This window comes from Panthera onca, unplaced genomic scaffold (genome assembly GCF_046562875.1).
Source record: "Panthera onca isolate mPanOnc1 unplaced genomic scaffold, mPanOnc1 haplotype 2 h2.h2tg000201l_path, whole genome shotgun sequence".
Classification (NCBI taxonomy): domain Eukaryota; kingdom Metazoa; phylum Chordata; class Mammalia; order Carnivora; family Felidae; genus Panthera; species Panthera onca.
Genome location: NW_027675838.1, coordinates 10,087 through 31,471, shown reverse-complemented (window position 1 = coordinate 31,471; position 21,385 = coordinate 10,087). Strand labels below are relative to the sequence as shown.

The 21,385-nt window shown below is 63.9% G+C and overlaps 1 protein-coding gene across 1 annotated transcript; it reads right to left on the bottom strand.

Annotated features, from left to right (window-relative positions):
- Window positions 1–488: 488 nt before the first annotated feature.
- LOC132686082 (serine/threonine-protein phosphatase 2A regulatory subunit B'' subunit beta) lies at window positions 489–19,759 on the bottom strand (the record flags this gene model as incomplete). Its single annotated transcript, XM_060643591.3, has 9 exons — window positions 19,429–19,759; window positions 7,270–7,373; window positions 6,970–7,072; window positions 6,168–6,242; window positions 4,650–4,736; window positions 3,873–4,029; window positions 1,732–1,780; window positions 944–1,033; window positions 489–733 (listed from the first exon to the last, which is right to left on the bottom strand). Coding segments are annotated over exons 1-9 (928 nt in total), but the record flags the coding sequence as incomplete, so codon positions are not given.
- Between the last annotated feature and the right edge of the window lie 1,626 nt (window positions 19,760–21,385).

The window sequence follows — 21,385 nt, the reverse complement described above, 5'->3', positions numbered from 1 at the left end:
CTCCTCACTCACGGGGGGGGGGGCATCTCCTGACTCACGGGGGGGATCTCCTCACGAGGTGGGGGGGCATCTCCTGACTCACGGGGGGGGGGGGCATCTCCTCACTCCCGGGGGGGGGGCATCTCGTCACTCACGGGGGGGGGGGCATCTCCAAACTCACGGGGGGGGCATCTCCTGACTCACGGGGGGGGATCTCCTCACTCACGAGGTGGGGGGGCATCTCCTGACTCACGGGGGGGGGGGGGCATCTCCTCACGAGGTGGGGGGGGCATCTCGTCAGTCACGGGGGGGGGGCATCTCCTCACTCCTGGGGGGGGCATCTCCTCAGTCACGGGGGGGGGCATCTCCTCACTCCCGGGGGGGGGGGGGCATCTCCTCACTCTCGGGAGGGGGCATCTCCTCACTCCCGAGGGGGGGGGGGCATCTCCTCACTCCCTGGGGGGGGGGGCATGTCCTCACTCACGTGGGGGGGGCATGTCCTCACTCACGTGGGGGGATCTCACACGGGGGCATCCCTTCCGTGTAGGGGCAGCAGCGTCTCCTCCCAGGGACGTTACCTTCGCTCTGGGGCTTCACCAGGTCCAGCATCTGGCACAGGCAGTCCTCGAAGGGCAGGGCCTCGATGGCCATGCTGTCCAGCCTGCGGCACTGCTCCTCGTAGAAGTACTCCAGCTCGAACATGGACAGGGCCCCGTCCCCGTCCAGGTCCATGCAGCGGAACCAGTACTCGATGCTGCGGTCACGGCAGGTCGGGGCGAGCCTCGGTCAGCCCGGCCGTCCGGGACGCGAGGACCCCGGCCCGGCCCCCCCACCCCCCCACCGGCCCGGGGCCGGCCTCGCCGGGACGCGGCCCTGCTGGCGCCCACGCTCGGGGACGACCGCCACCCCAGGGCTTCCGAGCGCCGTCCCCGAAGGACCGCGCGACGGCCGCCGAAACGCGTACCTGGTTGGAGTCTTTTTGTCTTCCTCAGAGATGAGAAACCAGACAAAGTCGGCGTAGCTGAGCTTTCCTTCCTTCTGGACTTTTCTGCCCCTGGGTTCCGGGCGAGAGCAGCAGATGGAACGGGGTCAGGGGGAAGCGGCCTGAGGCGGGACGTCCCCGCCTGCTCCCCGCCCGCTCCCCGCCGGGAGTGGGGCCTGGGAGTGGGGCCTGGCGTTCGGCCCGTCCTGCACTTGGCTCCCGCCAGGGGAGGCCCGAGAGGACGTGCGCCCCCACGGGGGGCGGTTACCCTGCGACCGCAGATGGGGCAGGGGTGGCCACGTGGCCTCGGTCACGGCCGCCGCGTGGCCTCCGACGGCCCTACTCCAGGGCTCCCTCGGATGCCCCGGGCCTGACGTGACCCACCCACACGGGGCCGTCCTCAACCACCCCTCACTGATGACCTCTTGTGACAACAGCGTTCGCCCCCTTCTGACCTCACGTGACACAGACGTGCGTCCCCTCGTTTACGATCTCACGTAACAGACGCGTGTGTGTCCCCTCTGATATCACGTGACGGACCTACGTCTCCCTTTCCCATGAGCTCATGTGACAATGGCAAGTATCCTCCCTTACGTGACCTTGTGTGACAACAGCACGTGTGTCCTCCTCATGACCTCACGTGACAAGAGCACTCATGCTCGACACAGGACAAGATCACATGAGGCAGCGAACGAGACAACGGGACACAGGGCTCAGAACACGGGCCGCAATCACCAGAAAACCCAAGAAGCGGTGGCTGTGACACGTACCTGGTCACCGCCCCTGAGAATATCCTCTCGATCATCTTGGTGGACAGAGCTGTGGGAACGGAATCGGGCCGTGAGCCGCGTGCACACGCCCGCGGTCATGGCCCGACCTCACGCGAGCGGGGCCGGCCGGGCGGGCTCGGGTCACGAACGCCGAGACCCGGGCCGGGCGGGGGTGCCACAGAGGGCCCGAGTCCCGCACGTGTCCTCCCCGGCGTGCGGTCCCCAGGACGGAGCCCAAATCCAAGCCGCGCGAGTGGAAAGCCGACCCGGGGGCTCCGAGAAGAAACGTGCCGGGAAGAGCACAACACGTGTCTATTCCCGCTTCCAGGTGCCCCGACTCCCAACTCTCTCCCTTCGTGATCAAAACCAAACGCGTCCAGCTGACCCCTGACAGAGGGGAGGTGACCGGCTGACCCCTGACAGAGGGGAGGTGACCGCATCGGTCAGCGGAGGTGCCGGGCCCGACCCGGCACTGAGCCGGGAGCTCCAACGACACACATTCATCCTCTCCCAGGGCTGCTCCCTCCTGAGGCCTGTCTCCTGGGCGTGTAGACGCCGTCTTCGCCCCGTGTCCTCACGCGGTCACCCCTCTGTGCGTGCCTGTGTCCTCGACCCCTCTTCTCGTAAGGACGCCAGCCCTATGGGATCAGGGCCCACTCGACCGACCCCATTTTACCTTAATCCCCTCTTTTTAAAAACCCCACCTCCACTGACAGGGCCATTCTGGGGTCCTGGGAGGCGCGGCTCCGAAAACGAACGGGGGTGGGGCCCAGAGCAGCCCGTTCCAAGCACCGTGCCCACAAGACAGGGAAACGAAGACAGCGTCTGCCACGTCTCCCAATTCATGCTACGCCGATGAACGTCGCCCTGATACGAAATGACCGGATGCTACAAGAGGCTCAACTGTGTCTCCCCAAAACACACGCCTGCATCCTGGTTCCTGGCATCCGGACGCGGGTCCTTAATTGGCAACAGGTGTTTGCAGACGTGATTAAGTGAAAGACCTGAAACGAGCTCACCCTGAATGATCAAGATGGCCCTAAAGACAATGAGCGTCCTCGTAAGAGACAGAAGAGAGACGCAGACACAGAGGAGAAGCCATGTGAAGGCGGAGGCAGAGACGGGAGGGACGCGGCCACGAGTCCAGGGACGCCTGGAGCCTCAAAAGTTGCAACAGGCAGGAAGGACCCTCCCCCTGGAGCCTCTGGAGGGAGCACAGCCCTGCCAACCTGGATCTCGGTGGCCCTGCCCCTCCTGGATCCCAACACCCCTGCCCTGCCTGGATCTCAGCGGCCCTGCCTGGATCTCAGACTGTGGTCTGCGGAAGTGGGGGAGAACTTCCTGCCGCGGGATGGCCCCGGTTTGTGTGGAAACTTCTGCACAGCCGTCCTGGGCACCGCTGCTTCGTAAATTCCTTGACTCTGGAGTTTGGGTCTTCAGACAAAAACAGGATCCCGTTCTATTGCCTTAGACCCTGTGCTATGGCAGCCCCAGGAAACATGCCCTCTCACTTGGATGTGGAGGTCCAGAGACTGAAAACATGGAGCCTCGAAGGAAACGTACCTTGTGGCTGCAGAGGACGGAGTCACCTCCAACCCCCTCCGCCTGGCTGCCACTGCCCACGTCAGACAACCCTGTGGGCCCCAACGCTCTCACAGGTGGGGCCGGCTTACGTGGGCAGGTCGGCCCCCCGCGTGTCCACGTGCTGCCGTCTTCCGTGTGCATGTGTCCCACGTGTGTCCCCGTCTCTAGTGCTGTGCCCCGCACGTCCCGTGTCTACCCCGTGGGTGCCCCGCACGTCCCCCGTGTCTGCCCGTCTCACGTATTGTGCCCCGAGCGTCCCGTGTGTCTCCATATCCCGTGTGCGCTGCGGGTCGCACGTATGTCCGTGTCTCACAAACGCCCTGCAAGTGCCAAGTGTGTTCCTGTCTCACGCGTGCACGTCCCGCGTCTCCCGTGTGTGTCCCGCAACCACAGACCACTCCCGGAGACAGGAGAGGTGAACGGGAGAGGAAGGCGGTTTTAGGCCTCGGGCCACAGGCCCGGGGGAGGCGGCCATGGCCAGCGGCACCGGCCAGAGCCGAGTACCCGAGGGGCCGGCGCTCGTGGGCCCCCTTGTCCCACGCGGGCCGCGAGCTCACCGTGGTCATTGTGCCGGGCCAGGTCCTGGGAATCGATGAGAAGGTCGTGGTCCGTGTCCAGCTCCCAGAACTTGCAGTAAATCACATAGAAGTGCTCGTACGAGAAATACTCCGTCAGCTGGTTGATGTCTGCTTCCTCCTCCAAGAGCGCCACGTTCTGCCGACGCAAACCCAACGAACCTGCTACCCTCCTCTCGGCGCGATCCCCACGGGAGGGGGCCCCTCGTGGGTGGGACCGCCGGGCGGCTCACGTCACAACGGGCCCGAGGGGTGGGAGCACGGCACCCGGGTCGGGAGCCCACCCAGGCGAGGGTCTGGCCCGAGACTCGGCGCGGCTGCCGCTGGCTGCGAGAGGCAGTCCCTGCGGGCGTCCACGCTCTCACCGCTGCGGCCTGCCGATGAGGACGGGTCAGCCCCGTCCTCGCTAGCGTCCACACGTCCGTAGAACCCGAGTGAGGAGGGCACCCCGCACCCCAGGTCCCACGGTCCTGCAATGGATGCTGGGAGGTCGCTGGGTAGACGGTTGGGTAGAGGGTGGAGGATGAAGAACGGAACAACAGAATGACGGAAGAACGGTGGAGGGAGAACGGAAAGGTGGAGGATGGATGGAGGGAGGAGGGAGGAGGGTGGAGGAGCGATGGAGGACGGTCTAGGTTGGACGGAGGAGGATGCAGGAGGACGGAGGAGGACCAGAACGCAAGATGGCAGACGGAAAGGCAGATGGGTCTGAAGAATGGGCGCACGGAGGCCCTGCGTCCCTGCTGGCCGGCCGCCTACCTGCAGGAACGTGCTTCTCCGGAGCTCTGCACACGTGATCCTCCCCGACCAGGACCTGTTGACGGTGTAGAAGATCCTCTGTATGACCTGCGGGGGAAAGGCCGTCAGCGGAGCGCCCGGACCCCCGGCGACGCAGGACCCCGTGTCTCCGGCCGAGGCCCCGCCCTGCACGTGCCCGACAGCCGCGTCAGGGAGGGGCGCGCTTCTGGGCCACGGGGAGGCGCCAAGGGGGCCACGGGGTCTGTCCGCCCACTAGCAGCGGCCCGGCCCGCTCAGGCGGGCCCGTGCGGGCGACGGACGCACCTGAGCTGGGATGGGGCCGTGGTCAGGACTTCCCGGAAGGCCAGGAGTCCTCACGGCGCGCTCAGGGAACGACCCGCTCCGACCACGTCCACAAACGCAACTCACCACCGGGTCGGGAGCGTCAGCGGAAGGCCGGAGAGGGCTGCACACCAGGCTCGGCTCCGAATCCCAGATGGGGACGGCCTGTCCTCACCTGTCCTCACCCAGGACATCCGTCACCTGTCGTCACCTGTCCTCGTCCCAGGACATCCCCTCACCTGTCCTCATCCCAGGACATCCGTCACCTGTCACCTGTCCTCGTCCCAGGACACCCCTCACCTGTCCTCGTCCCAGGACATCCCTCACCTGTCTCACTCGTCCTCGTCCCAGGATATCCCTCACCTGCCCTCACCTGTCCTCGTCCCAGGACACCTACCACTTGCCTTTGTCCCAAGACATCCCTCACCTGTCCCTGACCTGAGAACAGAATGTGCGTGAAGGGTGCACATACAAAGCCTTGTGCGTGTTCGGCACCCAGCGTCCTTGGTTACCACTCACAACTGCGGTCACCTTCCCTTCACGATGACCCCTGATGCCAGTGACAGGGGAACCAGGACAGGATGGCGTGTGGCCTCCCCAGGCAAACACAGAGCTCCTCTCGTGCACATCCTGTGTCACAGAACGTGCGTGTGTACCCGGCCAGAAAGCCCACCCGCACGCCAGGCTCAGGCACTGGGGAGAGGGGAGCCCGCTCGGGAGGAGAGTGCTGGCTGGCGGGCGGGCGAGGGCCAGGCCCTTCGTCCCAGGCCGCCCTCTCATGTGCCCAGGGGCTGGGGACAGGGCCGGGCAGTGAGTCCCCTGCCTCCCGGGCAGGCCGGCCCCTGGCCACGACGCTTCAAAGAGCAGGTAAGTGCCGTCCCAGAGCTGAGACGTCCTCCCAGGCTCAGCGGCCCCAGCCCAGCCCTCTCCCGCCCAGGGAGGGAGAGCAGACAGGTCTCGGGCACGCCCCCTCCCGCGTGCTAGAGTCTCACTGCTGGACGTGTGGCAAGACCCGGGAGGCGCTTCCCACGCTCGCGGTGCTCCGTGCCCACAGACGGGACCTCCGCCTCTCAGTGCCCCTCGCCCGGGACCCACCGGGGAGACGGTGCCGACGCCTTATTCACAGGTGAGAGAGCCGGGGTCGGAAGGGCCACGGCCCGGGCACCCGGGGGCAGCGGACTGTGTCCGTGTACTCACGGTGGTGATGTAGCGGGAGTGGAACTCAGACGCCTCCTTCAGGAAGGCCAGGCCCGGGTGCGTGTTCACCACGTCCTGCGCACGCGAGACAAGACGGAGGTGGGGGACGCGCACCGTGCCCGCCGAGCCCCGGAGCCCGTCTGCCGCGTGCCCCCACGGCTTCCGCACGGACGCCCGCCAGGCGTGGCGGCGGCGTGAGCGTGTCGCTGCCTCAGCCCACGGGCTCGGAGACCACGGCCGGTTCCCGGGAGCCCGCACGGCACCTGTCCCCAGCAGCTGAGACCCGACGGGACAAACACGGAACGGCCCCCACGCAGCGGCACGCGTGCGACACCCTCACTTCCGAGCGGCACCCACGGGAGCCTTCAGGTCACGTCTGCGGGGATGAGGGCGCTACCGGGAAGGGCCGCGTGGAAAATGCCGCGACGCGAGAACCGCCCATGCTTGAGGACCGCGCTCAGGCTGCCCGACGCCCTGCACGGGCGTGGAGGGGAGGGGAGCGGAGCGCCGCGTGCGGAGGACGTTCTGGAACACCACAGCCAGCGCCTACGCCGCAGGAGAGCCCGCCAGGGGCCGGACTCCCCCCTCCACGGCCCCGCCACTCACACACGCTCGCACCGCGCGGGGCACGCGCGGTCCCGCCAGCGACGCGTGCTCGAAGGGGCGGGTCCCCGAGCCGTGTGTGTGGAACGCGCTACGCTGAGGAAAGGGAGCCCCGTCTCGCAGCTGGCACGCGGCGCGGAGGCAGGGGCAGAGCCGTGAGGAGGGGAGAAGGTGCCTGCGGCGCAGACGTGGGGCGCACCTGTAGGAAGGGGACGAAGTCCTCCTGCACCAGGTAGTGACAGCCGGGATTCATGAGCAGGTGGACGAACTTGGCCGCGTCGTCGTGACAGTTCTGGAGGATCCTGCAGCGACAGAGGACATGCCGGCGGTCCCCCCACGCCACGTCCACGAGGCCCCTCCCAGACGCGGGCGGCGGACGGACGCCGGGCCCCCCACCCTGGAGTCAGCCCCCTGCTCTCGCCATCTCGGCCGCAGGAGCCCGGGCCCGTGACGTCCCCCCTCCCGACACCCGCCCCCGGTGCTCCCGCCTGGGACTCACTTTCTCCACATGGCGACGAACTTGTGCACGGACACGGAGCCCGTGCGCTCTCCCCCGGCACTGCAGAAGAGCGGTCCCTTCCAGTACAGCGGGCAGCCGCAGGCCTGTGGCACGGGGGCACAAGCGGGCGGTCAGCGCCTCCCGGGCCCCCACCGCAGCCACCACACCCCGCGCTCCCACGGGGACAACGCAGACAACTTCTGCTGCGCCAAGACCCCTCTGGAAGCCCATGAGCCCTGCACACACGAGCTCCAGTGAGCCGCGAAACACACGGTTCCCCGTGCACCAGGGACAGCATCTGTCCATCGGGTGACGGGAAGGCAGCTCGAGGACGGGGAACGGACCACCCCCTGACCAGCACACAGCCTACCGGCAGGCAACCAGCAGGTGCCCAAACTCTGCACGTCTAGAAACAGCTCATGATAAACACGGATGATAGGACAGACAGCGTAAATTAGGAAGGGCTCCGAAACGCAACAGTGAAAACGCCGTCCATCGGATTCACCAAAGGAGCACTGACAGGGGCGTTCGGCCCGCGCAGCAGCACAGAAGGCTAAACGCCGGCAATCCAAGCTCCTACTGCAAAAAAGCAAACAAAAGAAGAAACGCAGAACAGGCAGAAATGAAGACGAAAGAGAGCAAATATCTTAATACGGAAAATCAGCAAAACCGAAAGTCGGTTCTTTGAAGATCTAAAAAAGACCGTAACGCCCCTCAGAAAAACTCGTCAAGAACTAAAGAAAACACAAGTTACGAATGTCCGCTGTCACGGCAGTTCCCACAGGCGACAGAAAGGCAGGAAGCGCGGGATACCAATGACTTCACGCCAACACGTGCCACAGCTTTGGGGATACGCACAGACTCCCGGATCCAGGGGTCTAACCAAACGGACACAAGAAAAGGTCTGAACGGTTCTATGCAGCTGCAAAAAAACAAGCCTTAACTCCAAACTTTCCCACAAAGAAAAGTCCGGGCCCCAAAAGTCCGCCAATGAGCTTGTTGAAATATTTATGGAAGAAGCCACATGCACCGCACACAAACTGTTCCAGAGACTGAACGTAAGGGGCGTGTGCTAATTCTCGTTACGAGGGCTGCACATACACTGACGTGTGTCAGGAACGCAAGGAGCATTAGGAGCCGGTTGTCCATCGCGATCAGTAATGCAGAAATCCTACAGAAAACGCATCGTGAACAGATTGAACTCGGCCATTAAACAAACAGCGATGAAGAAACAGCACACGGAGAAACTAAGAACAGAGACGTACCTTCTTCTTTTAATGTTTTTTTGTAACGTCTACCCCCAGTGTGGGGCGCGAACGCACAGCCCTGAGACCAAGAGTCACGCACGCCACAGCCTGGGCCAGCCAGCTGCCGCAGGAACACTTACCGCGATGAAGGGAATCCACAGAAGGCCCGCGGCTCACGTCACGTGCCAGGGTGACGCGTGCAGGCCCCGTGCCTGAGCCGGGACCCGAGCCAGGGCACCGGTGCCGCAGGCCGGCCCAGCCAGGCGCCGCGGCCGGAGAAGACGGGCCTCACAGGAGGCCCCGAGAGTGTGGAAGTCACAAACGTGTGGCAGGGCGTGCGGGAACGCGGAGGGACTCGGAGGGCAGTGAGGACGCGCCCGGGCCGAAGCGCAGCCACGTCGCCAGGTGCAAGCACCGTGTCCGCGAGGCCGTTCTGGGCCCACACGCTGGCAACAACCGGAAAACGAACTCGTCCGCAGCGCCGTGTGCGAAACGCATCCAGAAACCCGTCAAGCGCGCACCCCACACGGTGTCACGTGTGCACAGAGCCGGGCACAGATCTTTGCCGGGACACCGAGGACCCCGTGCCGGGCCCCCGCGGTGGACGAGCCGACGCCGGTTCCCGGAACGAGCGACCCACGGGCTCGACGCGAGGCCAGCAAGCACGCAGCGGGTGTCTGTGGGACAGGGAAGCTCCTTTGAAGCTGCTGTGGGGACACGGAGGGCTTTGCAGGCTTACTGCTGAGTGACGTGCATGACCCAGGCGCATCTGGGCCAAGAGGGACCCGCCGGCCGCAGGGAACAGAGTGGGGAACAGATCGGACCCCGGCAACGGATCCCGCGGTTCGGGGGCAACGAGTGGGCTCCAACGGGAGTGCCGCGCCACCGGGAAAGCCGCCCTCACGCTGCGCCACGAGCAGCGTGCGACGGGTCCCCGTCCGGAACGGGACCGCCACGGCCGCAAACCCTCCGCGGGAACACGTGGCGAGCGGGTCAGCCTGGTCCTGGAGCTGCGAAGACAGACTCCCCACACAGGACGCGGAGCACCCTCGGCCCCGGAAGGAGGCCCGCGTCAGCTTCACGTCAGCACCGTCTGCCGGGAGATGCCGTCACACGAGGGAACGGAACCCACTGGCGGCAACGTGAGCGTCTGACCACAGCCACGGGCGGCATGTTCCGGAAGGGCCAGTCAAGGGGCCAAAGGCCGCCGTGGCCGCGCGTCAGCCCGAACAAGCAGTCACTCTGAGAACGGGACGCGCACACGCCCGTGCGCCTGCGAACACGCGCTCCGCCTCAGGGCTCGTGACGCAGACGCCAGGAACCGTGCGAGGAGGGATCAGGGCGGCCCGCACGGAAGCGGCCAGGTGTCCGCGAGCAGGGCCCTGCACGAACAGTCTGCACACCCACCCCCTTGGGGGTGCTGCCTTGGAGCCGGATCGCGGAGGAGAGCGCGGGGACCACACAGAAGCACCCGCGTGTTTTGGGTACACCCGAGCCAACGCTGCCTGGTGCAGGTGTCGAGGCATCGCACGGAGGCGGCGGCGCACGGAGGGGACGCAGGGCCGCCCGAGTCACGACAGGTGATAGAGGAGACCGTCCAGAAGAGGGCTGGAGGGCTGACAGGGAGCGGCCGGAGGGAACTGTCCGTGGTGCCAGGAACATCTGGAGGCTCGCTCTGGGTGGTGGCCACGCGGATGTGGGGACATTCGCGGCAGTCGGGACCGGGGCTGACGGCCCCGAGGCGTCTCCCGGCTCCGTGAGTCCGTCCCCGAGGCGGTCTGCGCCCACGAAGCTCTGCACTCTCCTGTGAGGGGGGCCCTCCGCGCACGCGTTCCCAGGTCGTGCCGGCCCGTCCTGCTGCCAACCAGCCCCACAGCCAGAAGGTTGGCCCTCAGGCGCTGGCCGCGGCCGACACCGCCCCTCAGGACGCTCTGTTAACTTTCTGAAACGAACGGCAGCCGTCACCTCTACGACGCCACCGACAGAAAACCAGCTTATGAACAAGTCCAAACAAGAAGACGCGTCACGTAAGGAGACTCGGCCCCTCACCCTGGGGTCTCTGTTATCCCCGCGAGGCGGCCCCAGAACAGAGTGGAAAACACAGCGCAAGCTAGTTAATGCCGGATGAGAAAGAGAGAGACGCACGGCACACTGATGCGCGAGACGCCCGTAAAGCCGTGTCTACGAGGAAGGTCACGGCACCGCACACGAACGTCAGTAAGGCCACAGCAGGCCGGAGCAGCCTCGTGCACGAAGCGGCGAGAACGCGGCGATCCCGGAGGGAGCCAAAGGCAGGGAGCCATCCCGAGAAGGCCGGAAGCCAGTGTGACCGAACGCGGCCACAAAAACAACCCCGGAAGCGGAACGGCGGTCCTGGGAAAAGACCAGGAAAACCAGGCCGTGTGGCCGACGTGGTTCAGCATGCACACGGGAGACACACGCGCTGGACTGCACGTGCCAGGGCGGCCTCACTACGGCTTCTGACACGCTGGGTCTTATCGCAGCAGCTTAGCACCTGACGCGCCTGCACGGACACGTGGGACGCACGCCCTCAAGTCTCACGTGAGGACACGTCAATGTCCTCGGTCTACTAAGCGCACAGGGGAAGGAAACTGTGGTGAGGAATTCGACGTAACCTTCCCAGAAAGAAACAAGGGTGACCCCAAGTGGGTCCCGTGCAGAATATTCAGGGAGCGAAACTGATCCCAAACACACAGTTCCGGAACACAGACTGGTAAGGAGCGCTTCCCGAGAAAGTGGATGAGGCCGGCCCGACAGCAAAGCAGACCAGAAATTCCAGGGACGGACGGCGGGAGACCCCAGTCGTGAACCGAGATGAGATTTAAGCCCCCGCGAGCCACTAGAAGCCGGAACCCGAGGGCACGTAAAGCGGAGACGATGGTGTTTTTGATGAAACGGGGTTTATCACGGCTGCTGCCACCGTGGGATGGCCACCGGTCTGAGTCCACAGCTACAGATGAAGAAAGAGCCACACCAGCACATCAACACTTGCAGGACAGCACTGCCCAGACGTCAGCGCCACGTCATGACCGTGCATGGTAAAGGCCGGGGGCACGTACGGACCGACGGGGGCCCCCTGAGTGACGGCAGGTAGGGGAAGTCTGTAGGGACCTACCCCCAGCACGCTGCATCACAGAGACCACAGCCCACACCGGCACGGGATGGGCGGGCTCACTGCTTCCACACACCCACCCGACCGGGAGCCTAGAACTACCCCGTCCGTGACACCGCACGACTCCACGGGAAGAGGACGGCCCAGTCCCGAGTGCCCGCGTCCACGCCGTCTATGACACCGTGAGACTCCGTGGGAAGAGGATGGCCCGGTCCCGAGTGCCCGCGTCCACACCGTCCATGACTCCGTGCGACTCCACGGGAAGAGGACGGCCCAGTCCCGAGCGCTCGTGTCCACGCCGTCTATGACACCGTGAGACTCCGTGGGAAGAGGACGGCCCGGTCCCGAGTGCCCACGTCCACACCGTCCATGACACCGCGCGACTCCACGGGAAGAGGACGGCCCAGTCCCGAGTGCCCGCGTCCACACTGTCTATGACACCGCGCGACTCCACGGGAGGAGGATGGCCCAGTCCCGAGTGCCCACGTCCACGCCGTCTATGACACCGCACGACTCCACGGGAGGAGGATGGCCCAGTCCCGAGTGCCCACGTCCACGCCGTCTATGACACCGCACGACTCCACGGGAAGAGGACGGCCCAGTCCCGAGTGCCCGCGTCCACACCGTCCATGACTCCGTGCGACTCCACGGGAAGAGGACGGCCCAGTCCCGAGCGCTCGTGTCCACGCCGTCTATGACACCGTGAGACTCCGTGGGAAGAGGACGGCCCGGTCCCGAGTGCCCACGTCCACACCGTCCATGACACCGCGCGACTCCACGGGAAGAGGACGGCCCAGTCCCGAGTGCCCGCGTCCACACTGTCTATGACACCGCGCGACTCCACGGGAGGAGGATGGCCCAGTCCCGAGTGCCCACGTCCACGCCGTCTATGACACCGCACGACTCCACGGGAGGAGGATGGCCCAGTCCCGAGTGCCCACGTCCACGCCGTCTATGACACCGCACGACTCCACGGGAAGAGGACGGCCCAGTCCCGAGTGCCCACGTCCACACCGTCCATGACACCGCGTGACTCCACGGGAAGAGGATGGCCCGGTCCTGAGTGCCCACGTCCACGCCGTCTATGACACCGTGAGACTCTGTGGGAAGAGGACGGCCCGGTCCCGAGCGCCCGCGTCCATGCTGTCTATAACACAGCACGATGAGGATGGCCCGTCCCGAGCGCCCGCGTCCACACCGTCTATGACACCGTGCGACTCCGTGGGAAGAGGACGGCCCGGTCCCGAGCGCCCGCGTCCACGCTATGACACCGTGCGACTCCGTGGGAAGAGGACAGCCCGGTCCCGAGCGCCCGCGTCCATGCTGTCTATAACACAGCACGATGAGGATGGCCCGTCCCGAGCGCCTGCGTCCACACCGTCTATGACACCGTGCGACTCCGTGGGAAGAGGACGGCCCGGTCCCGAGCGCCCGCGTCCACGCCGTCTATGACACCGTGCGACTCCGTGGGAAGAGGACGGCCCGGTCCCGAGCGCCCGCGTCCACACTGTCTATGACACCGCGCGACTCCACGGGAGGAGGATGGCCCAGTCCCGAGTGCCCACGTCCACGCCGTCTATGACACCGCACGACTCCACGGGAAGAGGACGGCCCAGTCCTGAATACCCACGTCCACACCGTCCATGACACCGCGCGACTCCACGGGAAGAGGACGGCCCAGTCCCGAGTGCCCGCGTCCACGCCGTCTATGACACCGTGAGACTCCGTGGGAAGAGGACGGCCCGGTCCCGAGCGCCCGCGTCCATGCTGTCTATAACACAGCACGATGAGGATGGCCCGTCCCGAGCGCCTGCGTCCACACCGTCTATGACACCGTGCGACTCCGTGGGAAGAGGACGGCCCGGTCCCGAGCGCCCGCGTCCACGCCGTCTATGACACCGTGCGACTCCGTGGGAAGAGGACGGCCCGGTCCCGAGTGCCCGCGTCCACACCGTCCATGACTCCGTGCGACTCCACGGGAAGAGGACGGCCCAGTCCCGAGCGCTCGTGTCCACGCCGTCTATGACACCGTGAGACTCCGTGGGAAGAGGACGGCCCGGTCCCGAGCGCCCGCGTCCATGCTGTCTATAACACAGCACGATGAGGATGGCCCGTCCCGAGCGCCCGCGTCCACGCCGTCTATGACACCGTGCGACTCTGTGGGAAGAGGACGGCCCGGTCCCGAGCGCCCGCATCCACGCCGTCTATGACACCGTGCGACTCCGTGGGAAGAGGACGGCCCGGTCCCGAGCGCCCGCGTCCACGCCGTCTATGACACCGTGCGACTCCGTGGGAAGAGGACGGCCCGGTCCCGAGCGCCCGCGTCCACGCCGTCTATGACACCGTGCGACTCTGTGGGAAGAGGACGGCCCGGTCCCGAGTGCCCGCGTCCATGCTGTCTATAAGACAGCGTGATGAGGACGGCCCGTCCCGAGTGCCCGCGTCCACACTGTCCATGACACCGCGCGACTCCATGGGAAGAGGACGGCCCAGTTAAGATGCATGAGTAACACGAGCAGGGATGTCGTCAGGGATGCACAGTTAGAAAGGAACGCGAGGTAAGATGACGGCTGCCGTTAGTCAAGAGGAAACCGTTAAGCGGCCAACCCTGAGCCCTGCCTACACACCCATGACAACGGTGCTGAGCTGGGAACGTGCGTGTCCCCAGAATTCCTACGCGGATGTGTGAGCCCCAGGGCACGCGTGTCAAAGCTCCTCAGACCGCGTGCAGGGCGCGTGAGCCGCGTCGGGCGCTCAGTTACACCTCCAGGAAACCGCCGAGCAGGGAAACGACGGTGCGCCGACGCAAATAAACGCGAGAGAAGGTTTTCAACGTAATCGTGAGGAAATGAAAATAGAGCTCCGGCAAGTTCACGCGCACACGCGCCAGAACGGCTGAAAACAGGAAGTGCGGAAAGCAAGCGCTGGCGGGGGTCACGGGAGAGCTGGCGCTCGAGCACCGTGGCCGGAGACGCGCCGTGAACCGCCACTCTGCACAGCGCTGACGCCGTTTCTGGTCCAACCGGTCACCCGCAGCTCAGGTCTGAGTGTCTGCTTCCTGACACGTGCAGACGTGTGCACACGCACAAGCCCAGGTTTATTCTGGAAGAAGGGAGTAAAGAGGACATGAAAACATAAAGCAGTCATCCAGGAGGCTGGTGGACGTTCACGGGAAACCGTAAGTTCGTCTCCCAGTCACGAAAGGAAGCAGAAATGAACAGCCCAGAGCAAAGGCTCATACGTGCCGACTCGATAAAGACTCTAAAAAACGATGCGAGATGAGAAAAGCTTTGAAGCAACAGATGCACGCGCTACACAAGAGACCACCGCAGACGCAGCACGCATGAGGAGAACCGAGTCCAGAAATCAAAACCATGCACAGACTGATGCCGCCTACGAGACACTAGGAGAGAATGACGCTCTCGCGTAAAGCCTGTGCCCTCGAGGACGGGCTCTGGGCCACGCGAGGGGACACACGCCCCGGGTTCCCACATGGTCCCAGAGGAGGCAGCGAGGGACGTGACGACGGAGGGAGGACACTTGACAGGCGGAGACCCGCGAACCCCAAACGGGGCAAGACCCACCACACGAGGGGGGACCACGCGCACGTCTCGCTGAACCGCCATCGCTGAAGCGCCCCAGACAAAATGTCCGCGAGTCAGGAGACACGCACACCAGCCGGGCCCCGCAACGCCACTTCCTGCGTATCTGACGTCAGGCGTCAGACATCCGCCACCGGAGCCTGGTGACAACACGCGTCTGCAGCGTGGCCTGCTCACCCCTGCTCGTCCCAAGCACACGGATGACGTGAAATGACGCGCACACGTGGTGCCCATCGCAGGGTCACCGCGACAGCCAGCGGCCCCCGTGTGTCCCTGCGACGAGGGGGCCGGTGAACGCAGACTGCGGCTTGTGCCCACGGCTGAGTGCTATGCGTGTGCAGGAAGAAGGGGTGCAGTCCTCGCGGGGCACCAAGTCCAGGGCATTGCGCCAGGCCCCCCTGCTTCCCGTGGGGGCTCCGGGGACGACGTGAAGATCTGCTTCTTACCGCCGAAACCGACTTCTTCACCAGCCAGCGGGCCGAGAGAGCTCAGCTCGTGTCAAGCCCAGCGACTCACACACACATTCACACAGGCTCCTGCCGCAGCCACGGATCGGGCGGCTTGTTCGCCGAGTTCCGGAAGGAAGGGGACGGGGCGTGCGGGGGCTCGGGCGGGACGGGACGGACCCCGGCAGAGACGCTGACCGCAGGCGCCCGGCCACTGCCGCGGGGCGAGGAGCCCTGGCGTGCAGCCGGGGAGCTCGGCAAGGGCCGGTGATCGACACAGGCGAGCCTGCACCGGAAAACTCAGATGCGTCCCAGAGACCAACTCCACGCGAAGGGAAGTCTCAGAGGTTTCACGACGCGGGAAGCACAAAGGGTTCGATGTTGGAAGCAGAATGGAGTCAGGCGGGACCACAGGCCGAGGCAGAGACGAGGCGCTCACTCTGCACCACACGCCATGTGACACGGGGACGCGCCGTGCTCGAGGGCGCTCGTTAGGGTTTTGCCAGGTAATTAAACACTTCGGCGTTCACAGTGTTTCTAACGTTTTCAGTCCCGGGACGTGGAGTATTGGTCTCGCGATCGTCTCCGTTTCCCAACACGCTTACGGCGCCCCATAAGCGAGGTTTCCACGCCTTGACAGACAGGTCTGAACGGTCCCAGCATGCGTGTCACTTCCGCCGGACGGCACTGCCTGGCTTCGGCCCACATGGTCGGGGATGTCTGTGGTCCCACGCTATGGGCAGAGTGGGAACCGCCTGGACGGACGAGCCGCGAGCGCCAACACAACGTTCGGCGAGGAAACACCCTTGTGCACAACACCGTGCTGTGTACCTGAGAAAGGTATGAAATTAGACACGTGTGAACTTTCTCACGTACGTACATCTTTCACGGCACACGCGTCTAGGCATAGAGAAGTGCTGAACATCGGAACACGAAACAAGCAGCAGGTAAACCAACGCCGTGAACGCTGCTCGTTCTGGGTGCAGGAAGACCACAGAGGTGAAGACGCTTGGACAGAACCTGTACCTCCCTGAATACGTCTGGCTCTTCGGTCTGGACCTCAGAAGCACATGCTTTTACCAATGTTTTAAGGAGCCAACCGCCTCAGGTCATGACCTCGCACTTTCGAGAGTTCAAGTCCCATGTCGGGTCCCGTGCTGACAGTGTGGAGCCTGCTCGGGATTCTCTCTCTCTCTACCCCTCCCCGACTCACGTTCTGTCTCTCTCAAAGTAAACAAACTTAAAAAAAATTTTTTTAGTTTAAAAAATATAAAAAGCCAATCCCCAACTGATCCTCTAACACAAGTGTAACCCGAACACTGAAACCACACAAAGGAATCATGAGAAAAGTACAAACAGGACCACCTAAGAATATAAATAAACCAAAATCAACAACAAAATATGAGCAAACAGAATCCAGCAATGTATAAAGAGGACTATGCACCCAGACCAAGCGGGAAGCACCCCAGGAATGCAAGGTTGGTTTAACCACGGAAAAATCAGCTCACGGAATACACGGTCTCAGCACAGAAACCGTCTTAGCAGATTCAGAAAATGCATGTGAGGAATTCAACATCCTTTCCAAATAAACACCACACACCAGTGGTGGCAACAAACATCCTCAGCCTGACAGCGGTACCTGTGAGAACCCCACGACCAAAGTCGGGCCTGATGCTGCCGGAAGAGCGGATATTTGCCCCTCTAAACCAAGAGGACTGCCCACGATTCCGCCGGTCTCTCGTGCCACACGGGACGCGCTCGCACAGCAGTCGGACACCGTGAAGAAACGGGCCACATCCACACCGGGAAGGAAGAAGTCAAGCTACTTGCACGTGTGAAGGACGCGATCGTGCGTATGTGAAACCCTGGTGACTATGCCAGAGCAGCACTGGAACTAATCCGTGAGCCTCGAAGGCTGCGGGACACAAGATCGATGCACAGTAATCAACTCCATTTCTACACACTTGCAATGAACAACGTGAACACGTAGAAAACAATTCCAGTCACACAAGTGTCGAAAACAGTAACGTGCTCCAGAAGAAACGTACTAAAAGATGTGCCAGGAACACTTGAAAACCACCAAACGCTTCTAAGAAACGGTAAAGATGTAAATGAGCAGACAGAAAACCTCTGTTCGTAGACCGGAGCGCCCGCACTTCCCGAGACGACGCACAGATTCCCAGTGACCCTCCTCAGATGCCTGCTGGCATCTTTGTAGAAACCGAGAGGTCGGTGCTGAAATTCACACAGAGCCTCGCGCCGCCTGAAACATCTTGAACGAGAAGACTCGGATGTGCTATGCGGCCCTGTTCAGAAACCTACTACAAAGCAACTAATCTACACAGTGTGGTTCTGGCACGACAACAGAAACACAGGGCCACGGGACAGGATCAGTGCCCGCTAATCAACCCGCACGTGACGATGCACTGATTTCCAATGAGGGACACGAGACCAGTCAACGGGGAAGGAAGGGTCTCCTCCAGCAGTGGCGGAGGGACCCCTGGATTTGGACACACACAGAGATGACGTTTGTGGGCGCCCGGCTGGCTCAGTCGGCGCACTGTGGAACTCTTGATCTCGGGGTCGTGCATTCGAGCCCCACACCGGGGGTAGATGTTACTTAGAAATGAAATTAAAAAGAAAAAAAAACCATGAAGTTGTGCCCCGATATCACCGTATACAAAACTCAAGATACGTGCATAAGTAAAACTGTAACACTCATACGGATATAAACAAAAAACCTTCACAACTGAGATTTGGCAATAAATTCTTGCTAGGACCCAAAAAGCACGAGCAATGAAGGAAAAAGTACATAAAATGAAATTCATCAACACGAAAGGCTTTCTGTGTGGCACAGGACATGACCTAGGAGGGGAATACGCACCAAGGGAACAGGAGGAAACACGTTTACGCCACGTAAGTGATGAGGGACGCGTGTCTGGACACAGAGACTCTTAATATTCACGCTGAAACGACAACCACTTGAGACACGGGGCAAAGGCCGTAGACACGCGTGGGTCCAGAGGTGGGCATACGGCCAGCACACGCGTGAAACACGGTCGCGGTCGTCCGTCCTCGGGGAAAAGGGCAGGCCAGACCCACGACGAGGCCCCAGCGCACACACATCTGCGATCGGAGAGATGGCTCATGCTGGCACGGGAGCAGAGGCAGGGGAACCGCACACACTGCTGGGTGCCGCGAAACCGTGCGGGTGGCCCGGGAGAGGTTTCGTGGCTCCACAAGCATCGGGCGGCGTTCCCACGTGGCCCCAGCCACGCAAGTCCGGGAGAGAGGTCTCGGGTGTGCGGCGACCCTGGACCCGGCCGGCTCACGTCTGCACGCGTCAACGCTCCTGGAACGCACCGTGTGCGGACACACGGGGGCGCGGAAGCGCACACGAGGCGGCGGCAGCTCGGCCGAGCCACCACCTCACTCCACGGGGTGCAAGCGTGGACCGTGGGCCAGTGCCACCCGCTCACGGGAACGGCACCCTGGACAGGGAGAGACACGGGGTCGGAGGGGCCGGGGAAGGCGTGCGCAGGGCCTCTAGGCGCCGGGTCCCTAAGACGCGCACACGTTCACACCCGCTGATCCCGGGAGGGCATCCACACACACCTGGGTCCTCCCGCGTCCGGGACTACCGTTCCGACGACGTGCGTAAGCAGGACCCCGAGCCGCGAGCCCGCGGAGGGGCTGAGGAACGTGTGCCGCTCTCACGCAGGGGCACCCACCTTGGCCACGCGGCCCATGTCCTCCACGGTGGCCCTCTCGTGCGGGAACTGGGCGAAAGTCCGCTCGATCTTGGCGATGACCGCGTCTACGTTCACGGTGTCCTGGGGACGGCCGCGAGGGAAGTAGAACGCGGGGATGCTTTCGCTGCTGGCGGGCGGCAGGGGCTCCTCCTTCTTCGTCTGAACCTGAGACAAAGCAGACGGCAGGCCGTGAGGACCGGGAAACGTGCGTGGCCTCAGCTAACGTGACGAGCAGAGCCAGCGGCTCTGACGAAGTGCACCGAGCACCACAGACCCGACGTGCACAGACGACCGCCCACGCTTCCTGTGGGTCACACAACACCCCGGACCCGACGTGCGCACAGGACGTGCACACAGGACACACTCCCGGTGGGGGGTCACACAGCCCCGAACCCGACGGGCACACAGGACGGCACACACTCCTGGGGGGGTCACACAGACCCGGACTCAATGTGCACACAGGACTGCACACGCTCCCTGTGAGTCACACCTCGGACCCACCGTGCACACAGGACCGCACACAATCCCTACGGGTCACACGACGCGAGAGTGAGCGCCAGTCCTCCACAGGTCCTCCCCACATAGCCGCCTTCACCCCTGCGTTCCAGGTGGCCCCTCAGGACCCCAGGACGGGAACCGGTGAGGCCCGGGCTGACCGGCATGGATGCTCGGGAAGACCCTGCCTGCAGGCCCATGGTGGGGGCAGCACCAACTCTGTGGTCCCCCCACAGTCCCCAGGGGTTCAGAGCCAGCCCCGTGGTCCCCGCGTCCCCAGGGATGAGCCAGGTGGACACAGATGACCAGACGGCTGCATCCAGGAAAGGGTGAACTTCGTGTGCGGCTTATGCGTGTAACCGCTTGTTCCCACACACACGCTTCCTGCACAGGGACGTGCCCTCCACCCTGACACGCGGGTTCCTCGCGCGCACGCACACACACGCGCGCACACACACACACGCACGCGCACACACACATTCTTACAAGGACGTGCCCTCCACCCCGACACGCGGGTCCCTTAAACACACACACACACACACACACACACACACACACACACACACACACTCTTACCAGGACGTGCCCTCCATCCCGACACGCGGGTCCCTCAGACACACACACACACACACACACACACACACACACACATTCTTACAAGGACGTGCCCTCCACCCTCACACGCGGGTCACACACACACACACACACACACACACACACACACACAGTCTTACAAGGACATGCCCTCCACCCCGACACGCGGGTCCCTCAGACACAGAACCTCAACCCCACGGTCCTGGTCGCCAGAAAGTCACAGGCACAGGAGTCATCGCAGAGCCAAAGCCGCCGCCCTGGGCAGACCTGAGGTGGCGCCACGTGTGACGTAGCGTCTCAGCGCGGTGACATCCGCGCATCCCAGGTGTGGGCCCGGTGGCCGGTGGGGCGGCTGCGGTGGCCACTTTGCACGCAAGACGGGGCTGCGTTTTCGAGTCCCGCGAGCAGACACGATCGCTCGGGTTGACGGCTGAGGACACGTGTGCTCGGGGTCGGCCTAGGGCCACACGCCAGCCGGGTCCGGGGACGCCGAGGCAGGGGAGCGTCACGGCGCCCTCGTGGCCGCCCTCACGAAGCCGGCTGCCTGTCCCCACGGGCCACTGGCCCCCGGCAGCGCTCGACAGCATCTGTCACGAGGAGTGCGCGTGGCACCTTCTGCCACCACACACGCCCGCCCGAGGCTGCGGACGGACAGACGCACACGACCCCCGACGACCCTGCCTCCAGCTGCCCCGGCTGGCAGAGACCAGGCAGCACAGTCCAACCTGCAGGCGCACGTCTCGCCCAGACTCCGCATTCTGCGGAGCTGGGACACGAGACGGCCACCTGATGCTACTGCAGGAGCAGACCGGTGTCCTGGTGGGGAGGGCAGTGAGGGGGGAGGGCA